This window comes from Zootermopsis nevadensis, unplaced genomic scaffold, assembly GCF_977971745.1.
Source record: "Zootermopsis nevadensis isolate Lab colony 2312 unplaced genomic scaffold, Znev_1.0 Znev_ptg000007l, whole genome shotgun sequence".
Classification (NCBI taxonomy): domain Eukaryota; kingdom Metazoa; phylum Arthropoda; class Insecta; order Blattodea; family Termopsidae; genus Zootermopsis; species Zootermopsis nevadensis.
Window position 1 is genome coordinate 3,611,375 of NW_028259139.1, and position 10,023 is coordinate 3,621,397.

General features: G+C 35.5%; 1 protein-coding gene across 6 annotated transcripts; it reads right to left on the reverse strand.

The window, feature by feature from the left end:
• Nucleotides 1-2,262: 2,262 nt before the first annotated feature.
• Cdk5 (Cyclin-dependent kinase 5) lies at nucleotides 2,263-9,695 on the reverse strand. Of its 6 annotated transcripts, none has more exons than XM_087343976.1 (6): nucleotides 9,673-9,695; nucleotides 8,502-8,590; nucleotides 8,106-8,387; nucleotides 6,420-6,591; nucleotides 4,311-4,522; nucleotides 2,263-3,773 (listed from the first exon to the last, which is right to left on the reverse strand). In XM_087343976.1, exons 1-6 carry the CDS (start codon nucleotides 9,674-9,676, stop codon nucleotides 3,666-3,668), a joined length of 867 nt encoding a protein of 288 aa, XP_087200102.1. In that variant the 5' UTR covers nucleotides 9,677-9,695; the 3' UTR covers nucleotides 2,263-3,665. The 6 variants fall into 6 exon arrangements, with proteins under 6 accessions (XP_087200102.1, XP_021921620.2, XP_021921624.1 ...); XM_022065928.2 differs by lacking the exon at nucleotides 9,673-9,695 and adding an exon at nucleotides 9,452-9,608; XM_022065932.2 differs by lacking the exon at nucleotides 9,673-9,695 and adding an exon at nucleotides 9,221-9,379.
• Nucleotides 9,696-10,023: the final 328 nt, after the last annotated feature.

A 10,023-nucleotide genomic window follows, 5' to 3' on the forward strand; every position in this document is an offset into this window, starting at 1 on the left:
TTGTTACACTTTCTTTAATCCAATGAAATCCAAAACTGCTAAGGCGCGTTCATTTAGGGTCGAGTTACGCTGACAAAGCTCGTAAGACAGTGGAACCACGGTTCCGGAGAATCTGACGTAAATACGTCTTTGTTTTTAAATTATATTTAGGCAATAAATACAATGAAAGGCAGTTTATATATTAGCTTTATTCTAAATATTCCCTTTATACATGCTTTACAATTGAGTAAATAGTTTGATTAAGACATTGCTTATTTAACTTGAATTAGTTACGCTTAAGATGGGTCTGTGGTAGGTGAAATATGTTATAAAATTTGTACACTTTAGAGTATCAACATTTCGTGCAAACACCATATCTATACAAGATTTTGATCTAGTAGCACTACATTGAGGAGTTGACATCAACATTAAGCCAAACGTTTCCTCCATAAATGTGACAAAGCTTTGATTTTCCTCCTTCTTTAAATCAATGTTAAAATCTCCTGCCAATATTATAGGCATTGTATTACGACCTTCTGTGGCCATAATTGAAAACATCTCTGTAAATTTGGGATTTGTACGTGACTATTTTAGCTTCAATGTCATCCATCTTGTTATCTCTACATACATACAAACGCAGCAGTAGCGTGAAGTGCGATGCGCCTTTATTTGTATAGATAAATGTTTGTAGAACCTAAACCATTTGTGATATGTAAAATATGAAAACAGATATGGAAAGCTCAAGAGGTAATACGTATTTCGTACGCAATATGTCCCGATCCATCTCCTACGGTTTTCGAGAGGCGGGCGCTTAACGCGCCAGATGCATTAAAAATTGTACACACTGGTTCATTAAAATTGCAATAAATGTATAAACAATTATAATTACAACAAAATACATTACAGATTCTTAAAGGTCCTTATTTACTGATCATTTTACATGTAGGTTACATTACCCTTACTCTTACCATTCCTGAGGAATGAACGTTTAAAGTGACTCGGCGCTGGACCTTACACATCTTCGTAACTAACGCTGTTTTTGCCGAATGACCCTTCCGTATAGACGTATTTACGTCAAAAGAAGACAAGCCTAATTCTCTTACACCAGTTCACAAATGCAGAGAAAAACATTAAATGTGATGAATAATAATAATAAATAGGAATCCCTTACCTCAATTTTATCAAAACTAAAATGGAGAGAGTGGAGGGCAGTATCACAGATTTCTTAGTAATTCTTATATAAGAAAAGTAATTGTGATATTCTAAAACGTTTTAACAGCACAATATTATCTAGTCTACGACGCACTTCTTCTACAAGCGATTCACAGCTCAGCTCTTTCCGTAATAAAGAAAGCGGATTTTTGACGGCAGTAATGAAACACAACACCAAATAAACAGATGACATAACAATTAGTTTCTTAGGTAAAGGAGTCAAGCATTGTTATGCACGCAGTTCATATAAAAGCTGACCATTGTCGGTCCATATTTACACATTTTCCTAACGCTGTTTTGCCGAACGACCCTTCCGTACAGACGTATTTACGTCAAAATTCTGTGGAGTCCAAAAATACTGCATTATTTTTATTAACATCCATTCCTATAGCAATTAGCTTCATCTGAGCAGCACATGATGTTAAGATGATTTGTATATACTTTAAAATTGTAATGACACATGCCATCTTACAACGTACTGTCAGTTTAATCGACGTAAAGGTACATTCTTATAGAAGTTTTGTGTTACATTACCCCTTGAAATTCAGAATGGCTGCAACAAGGATGAACTACTTTCTCTTCATTAAGAACATGAGATGGGTAATAAATATGGCCTTTTACACACTGATATTTACTGTTTTTAAAATTGTCATAATATATGCCATGCTTTTTTCCTGGGTGGTGCTGCATGAAATATTGTCACTACAGAACTTGTAAATAACTGTACGAGACATATGTTAAACAAGTGACTGATACAATGTCTTTAAACATGATATGAGATTAATTTCATCACAGCCTCAGTGCCACACAGCCCTTGGCTCAATGCCGAACATGGTATTGGGGATCATAGTCCTGTTAGCTGTCCATAGAGACATTACCCACCTTTATGACTTGGACACTAGGACTGGATTTGGGAGAGGCGTTTACTTTTACATACATGTACAAAAATTTCTACAGAATTCTCTCTTCATTCATTCTTAAAAATGTCCGTATCATCTCATCTCGTTATTTGTTATTCTTCCAAGCTGTTCATGCTTCAAACAGCAAATAAATAAAATGATACACTTTAAATAACATTTAATTCTTTTATTTCTGAATTGCTCAGGAATAAAACATTTATATTTCCTGCAATGTTTATATCTATCACCAGGTCAATGTGGTGTCCCAATCCATACTGGCCGTACAGGATCAACTGAATCGTAATGTTATACAACAATTAACTGAAATCTAATCAGTCTTGACACTATAAGGAGTAGAACAATGCAGTCTCTGGTGCTTAGGAATAATATACCTTTTGATACAATAATGTAAAAGTTCCAAATAAACATGGTGGCTGAACACAAGAGAAAAATATGATTACTATTCTGAGGAATTTCTTCTGATAAAAGAAATGGGAATAGAAAATTTAATACAAAATTACGAGAAAAATGGAAGAGCTAGAGCATTTGACCAATTATTTCTTATTTCTTCAGAACCAAAGATTAGGCCACCACGGCCTGTTCCGAAACTAAAATTGTTCAGATCATATTTTTGTAGGTCTTCCCACATTCTTCTTCTATAAGGTCTAACACAGTATGCTTTCTTCAGTAGTCTTCTGTTATTCAATCTCTCCGCAAGCAATCTTCAATCGAATCTCTATTTTTCAGTATCATCTATTGCATTTATAACTCCTAATTGTCTGATATTCGGTCTCTTCAAGTAACCACTGTTAGTGATCAAAGGAAACTTATCCGTTAAGCTTTCATTCTTTCTTGTCCTTTTTCTTCAAGGTCCAAGTCTCAGAACCAAATATCAGCATTGGTGAAACACAAATATTTTATAATTTTATGTGTATCTTTATTGTTGCCATATCAAATGCATAGTTATTCAGCATCAAGTAAGACACAACAAAATAACCATGAATGGAAACTAGAAAATGACAAAGAAAAAATGGCATACTGTTGTGTACTTCCAAATGTTCAGAGAATGAAGAAAGAAGAGGTTAAAAGGATCAACCTTCCATTATGAACTGTAGTCACACATCTTTCTGATCACTTGATCACCGACTTATGTTCGGACTTAAATGACTTTTCATGTCAGTCTATAAAAGATGTATGTAGTACCATAGTATGGTATAAAAACAATCATTAAATGATCTGTAAATATTAAGATAAACCATTGTTGCACAAAGCAATCTAAAACTGCTGTGTCAGACACACAGAGATTCAGTCTCATGCGGGCACTTTACGCATTCTTTCGGCCATCAATCAATGACGCTCATTAACGTAAAAGTTAAAACACTTCTGAATGCTACATCACATTCACTCTTGTCAAAATACAGGGAGAAATTCAAATGTAAAAATTTGATTTTGGATATGTCCACTGGAAGTCAATGAGAAATAAGTTCATGATCTGGTTCAAAATTGTCATAGTTGACTGGAAGCATCGGCCCATCAGTTTACTCTGAAGACTGAGAGACTCTATGGCCAGACCTGCTACGGGCAGCGATCGTTCTTGACTGCCGTGTTGAGATCACTGAAGTATGGATGAGTCATCGCATCTTCAGCTGGCAATCTTAGTGCTGGGTTGCACACCAACAGACGCTGCAAAACAATAACACAATCGTCAACCAAGTCCTTCATGTATCCCCAGAAGTTGAAGTCAAGAGGTGTCAAATCTGGTGAGCACGTATGAAATGACTGGATCACATAAAAATTGGCGGACGTGTATGTACACGCAGTGGAGGCAAGTTCACTATTTCACAACTTAGCAATGGTGTGGACACTCTGCCAGAATGAGCAAACTAGCAGCTAGGAACGACTACTTCTTGTAGATCTGGATACTTAGATGAAAGCCATTCACTGTTTATACAGAACTGTGGTAGTTACTTAATGTTAATTTAAAGATCAGTGTAGCAAGTACTGTAAGAAGATGGTGGGGGACACAAGCACAGGATAATGAAAATAGATTTATCAGATAATAATGTCATGATTGTAATTTCAACCCACTCAAAATAAAGCCAATGAATGCCACCCACAGTTTACCAGACATTTCACAGGACATTCTGTATAAGAGGTACCAATGAAAATATGCAGTCTTCCTCCCTGACATGTGTTTCACTGAATTCAAACATGCAATACCTGTAACAAATCCTTTCCTTTGGAATTGAGTTTTGGTACCACCTGACTAAAACTCATACTTGGATGGTACATTGGAAAAGCCTTGTAATCTGGCAACTGACTAATTGCAGGCCACGTTTCTTCAGTTGGAGTCCCTAGCAACTTGAATATACGCTTAAGTTGGTCATCCACATCAGAACCTGGGAACAATGGTCTTCCTGCATTTGCCAACTCTGTAAGAAAACCACAGTCAAATACAGTGTTATTAAAACACGCATGCCCAGTCAATCAGAATTAAATTACTACTGAATCATCATATAGACAGTCTATCATCTAAGTCAAAGTGTTCCCTAACTGACACGGATTGCCAATCCAAAAGCAGTGGCTGTCTAGTTTAAAAATGTACTACTTGACTTGAAAATATGTTAATATGTAACGCTCCATAACCCCCTTTTCTTTCGTATCCAGTACACACCATTCAGCATGCCAATAATTTCAGGAGAGGAGAAAAGCTAACTCCTGATACATGTACACAAAACATGTCAGATGGTAGATGTCAAATGCAATAACTAACTAACTAGATGGCTTACCGAACCCGAAGGTTCGTCACCGAATTAACCAAAGCCCTCCACCGGACCCTGTCCTGGGCCAACAAAATCCAGTTTCCTTCAACTCCTATCTCCAGATGTCAAATGCAATTAACTGCATTATTACACACACCTTTAGAGAATGACTTCTCTGAGATTGTACAGTCTCTGTATTTTCTATTTATTAAATCCAAAATAAAACAATTAACTCATGTCAGCTTGTTTTTGCTTCACTGAAAATTCATGAGTAACTTCCATTAAAGATATTTCAGAATGAAGAATTTTTGTCCTGAAGTGAAATGCCAGAAAAATAAACTTATCAACCTTCAAAAGGACACACATCTGCAAGGGATGTTCCAGCAGAAACTTAAAAAAAGGTACTGTCCCTAAACATGGAATATTATTCTAGTGAAACAATGTCATTCTTTATGGTCATGCGCTAAAATAATTGTTACTTTTTGGATCAACATAACTCTACGAGATAACTTTCAGTAAGCTAAAATACATCAATCGCAGTACCAGACTCTCAGACATGCATATGGATATTTTCTTCAACTTCAAAGCAACCAGCTAACAAAGACAGTATACTGAAAAGATCAGAGAAGTTCCAACCACCAATGTAAAACTGAATTTTGTAAACAGTAAGACACTCTTAATTAATCCAGAAAAAACTGTATTAATTTCATTTAGCAAGAAAATTTTACAATGCAATATTATTTTATAAAACACACAAATAAAATACACAATTAATATTATTTTTTTTACTTTTGTTTATTTTATAAACTTTGTAATATCTGCAATAAAATCTTCTCGGGTGACTAGCTACGTCAATATGGGTTACAGATCCACACTGACACAACCAGCTGCCCAAGAAGATTTTATCACATTTAGTCGCCAGATAAATTTCAATCCATATACTTGTAATATCTATTGCATCTTCTAATTGCAATGCTATGCAATTTGTTTTACCACTGATCTGTAAATACGTCTATATGGGTCATTCGGTAAAAAGGCGTAACAAAGATGTGTAACGAAGATGTGAAAGATTCATATCAAGAATGTGTAAATATGGACTGCCAACAACGGTCAGCTTTTATATGAACTCCTTCATGCATTGTTATGTTACCTAAGAAACTAACTGTTACGTCATCTGTTTACTCGGCATTGTTGTGTTACATTACTGCCGTCAACAATCCGCTTTCGTTATTGCGGAAAGAGCTAAGCTGTGAATCGCTTGTAGATGAAGTGCCTCGTAAACTAGATAATTTTGTGCTGGTATAAACGTTTTAGAATATCACAAGTACTTACCTTATATAAGAATTATTACATTACATTACATTACAGAGACGTATTTACGTCAGATTCTCTGGAACCGTGGTTCCACTGTCAACTTTTTAATACCTCTCTTTCACCACAACAACTATAATAAAGGAAATGCATGTAGGGTACAGAATCATTCAATATAAGAAAAATCTTAACATAACAGTGGACACTGAGATACAAACTAAATAAAGGCAATAATAAACCTAGAACTGATATTTACCAGCAAAGATGCAACCAGCAGACCACATGTCAATTGAGGTTGTGTACAGCTTAGCTCCAAATAAGACATCTGGTGGGCGGTACCATAATGTTACCACCTCAGCTGAGTAGCACTTAACTGGGATACCAAATGCACGAGCAAGGCCAAAATCAGCCAACTTCAGCTCGCCATTCTATTCACAGACAGAAAAAAAAAGTTTTCAACATGTCAATTTATTTCTGACATACGAAACAGATGTTTATGATACTTTTTTGACAAAGTGAAGCAGCAGAAATAAATTAATGCTGTAAATACAAGGCTGATTTTAAAGGAAAAGAAAATGTGTATGCAGGTATGAGGAAAGGGACAGGAGAAGAAATTTTCTTAAATGTTCAATGAAGTATTTTTATCATTAACAATAAAAGGGCTAAAGGAGCAGAATAAAATAAGCACAATACTGTACCCATGTCAAAACAATAAATTACAAGAACCAGATATTTTAAATTTCCTTCTGTCCATTTGAACAAAAGTAAGGACAGGCCATTAAGGAAGATGACTTACAATCACTTCAATTGACTTAGGTAAAGTGCATAGTACTAGTATAAATTATAGAAGCTAACAATAAAGTAGAATTTCTAGTATCTGAAGGGCAGACTGGATGTGAACTACTGAAATTATTTATAAAAGACATTACCCATAAAACCTAACCCTCCCCTAACAGAACCTGAAGGTTCAATATACCAATATCAAAGTCTAATGTAGGACATGGTCCTAAGCTATGCTAAGCTTCAGAGGTCCCATGACAATTAAAAAGTATTTTAATGAAAAAATATTAATGCTTTAAATTTGTTATAATCACTGATGAAAATGTAATGAAGACTAATGACTGATCCAACAATAATTAATAATGGTACTTTTATGTTGTGTAATCTCTGAATTATTTTTTGCAGTACTAAAATAGCAATAACTTTAAAATAATATATATAAAAATATATTTAATTTTTGAGGTACCTCATAACGTGAGGTTGGAACTTATTTGCATTGCTTACAATCAGTGACAATTGCTCTGGTCTGGCTAATTTTGCACTGCCAGACCAATAAAATGAGGAATATAAAAGAAATGTTTTACTACAAAACACAACAGAAACATAAACATGATGATGATGATTCAACTGCCTGATTTTAGGAGGCTGGGCATCACCATGTACATTGATATGTGAAATACGTTATTGTACTTGTGTTGAAAGTTCTGAAGTTAATGTATATTGTATGAAATGACATGTTCTACATCCTTTGGTTGAGTCCTAAAAAGTATGTATGGAATGCAAATAAACTCTATTCTACTCATCACCTTGTCATCAAAATACCTCACCAGTGTGATGCAATCATTAGGGATTGAAAACTTCTGCATTGCCCAACATCTATCCCAGGATTAGCCATTGCCCATACCAATCTCCTTTACTCACTATTCATTAAGAGATTAAAATGTAATACTTCACAAATGTTTGAAGAGACCTACTGATATTCAATCATTCTGTACTTAATTTTTGGTAAATGTACAGAAATGCTAACACAAAGTAACATCCCCTTAAATACACTCCCAACACATCCCAAGTATGAGTGCTTGTTTTGATTAAGTACCATTTGGGTAGTTAAAGAGATTTGTGTTAGGTCTACTAAATCTAACAAAATTTTAGTATACTTTACCTTGTTGATGAGTAAATTCTGTGGTTTAAGATCACGATGAAGAACATTATGGCTGTGACAAAATGCAAGACCACGCAGAAGCTGGTACATAAAAGACTTTACTATATCTGGATCAATTTCACCATTCAGGCTATCAAAGTACTTCTTCAGGTCTTGGTCACAGTGTTCAAATACCAGAGTCAATTTTTTGTCACTGTGCAAAACATCATAGAGTCGTACGATATTCTTATGTTTCAACTCTTTCAGCAAGCAGATTTCTCGTAAAGCAGATGATGGTACACCCTGCAAAAGTCATCAATGACTACGTTTTAATCAAGAATCACTGCTGGAAAGAAAAAAAAGATGTGAACAGAAGGACAATTAGTACTTTTCACACATTAATTTACAGGAATTTACCTCATCATCATCATCAAGACGAACTCTCTTCAGAGCAACAATTTCATGGGTCTCTCTATTTTTAGCTTTGAAGACAGTTCCGTAAGTGCCTAAAGAGAAATACAAAACCAATTTCCAAATTGAACCCATGAGAAAACATAAGCCATAATCCTATCAAAGCCTGTGGTAACTATTTGTGCCACCTGTTTTGACAATCAGTAACACTGCATTTCACCCACAGAGTGTACCTGACTGTTTCATACGATTCTTTGAATAAACAACTATTACCTCCTGAAAATGCATTAATCAATTCATTTTTTTAATGGAAGTGTTTTCTTAGCAGTACAAACTTAATTCTGTATTTGGCCGAACGTCAGCTTCTATGGCTTAAAACATAACACGCCACAATACAGCTCATAAACAAGTACTACATTTCTTGGAAGAAACATTACCTTCTCCAATTTTTTCTAACTTTTCATATTTTTGCATATTCAATTGTAAGTGAATGCCACCACAGAACGTTGTCAGTGGCCGCATTCACAGTTTATTATGCTTATACGAAGACATACAGTGCATGAAAATTCAAGAGAAATCTAGAAATCTCATTAAAATTTCTTACTCTACAAATATTAATACTAAAATTGCACTACTATCACAAGCACTAACAATAAATGGCCAAGACCATACGACACAATCAATACGCCGAAGCACCTTTCATATATAACACACACATTACACACTGTGCATAGAGATCTGCGATCAGGAGTCTCTCGTTGGTTGCGGCATAGGAACCTATAATATAATGAAGATTTCTGTCTTCTGGGTTGAATATCGCCCTGATGACGGAGGCAGCATGACCTCTGAAACGTTGTTTAGCATCGACCAGACTACACGGTGCAACAACCCAGAAGACAGAAATCTTCATACTCACCACTGTGAAAACCTCAAATCTTACTATAATATAATCTTACCGAAATGGAATGAAATCATGGTTGAACACGAAGGGAAATGCATCATATTTCTGGCAATCCCGAATGCACAGTGCCCAGTCTCATAATTAAAAAGGACTGTCGTGGAAACCACAAGTATGATAAAAGTTGGGCCGATAGCAACTGGTATGACGAAAAGAATGAAGACATTTCTAAAAGATTGCCCACTCATACCTATAGCTTAATACCAACATCGTTTATACCCATGTCTCGAGCCTCATGTACTGTTACGCATATTCTTCTTACGAGTACAGATTATTTTCACCTGACGCGTCTGCAAAAGGATCCCTCCGTGACTAGGATTTGAGATTCTTAAAACGGCGTTTAAGATGATGACTAAGATCATCAGGGCATTCACCCTCGTTTATGGAGGCAGCAAGGACTTCAGAAATTAGTCATAATCACGTTCGTTGGACTGTGTAGGCCAATGTCGTGCAGCGCTGTCAGTGAACATATGATAGTCTCCCAAAGCAACTGTATAAGAACTGAAGTACTTCACAGTACAGTTTAATAAAATCACTCACAGGAAAGTTATCTAAAATGAAAATTCATGC

What these genes read in the sequence shown, in the direction of transcription:
- Cdk5 (XM_022065929.2), bottom strand. Translation starts at nt 9,017, where the DNA reads ATGCGGCCACTGACAACGTTCTGTGGTGGCATTCACTTACAATTGAAT. An exon ending in AGAATTTACTCATCAACAAG is followed by an intron (nt 6,592 to 8,105) that starts GTAAAGTATACT and finishes GTCTGTGAATAG; the next exon opens with AATGGCGAGCTGAAGTTGGC. An exon ending in AAGGAAAGGATTTGTTACAG is followed by an intron (nt 3,774 to 4,310) that starts GTATTGCATGTT and finishes ATTGTTTTGCAG; the next exon opens with CGTCTGTTGGTGTGCAACCC.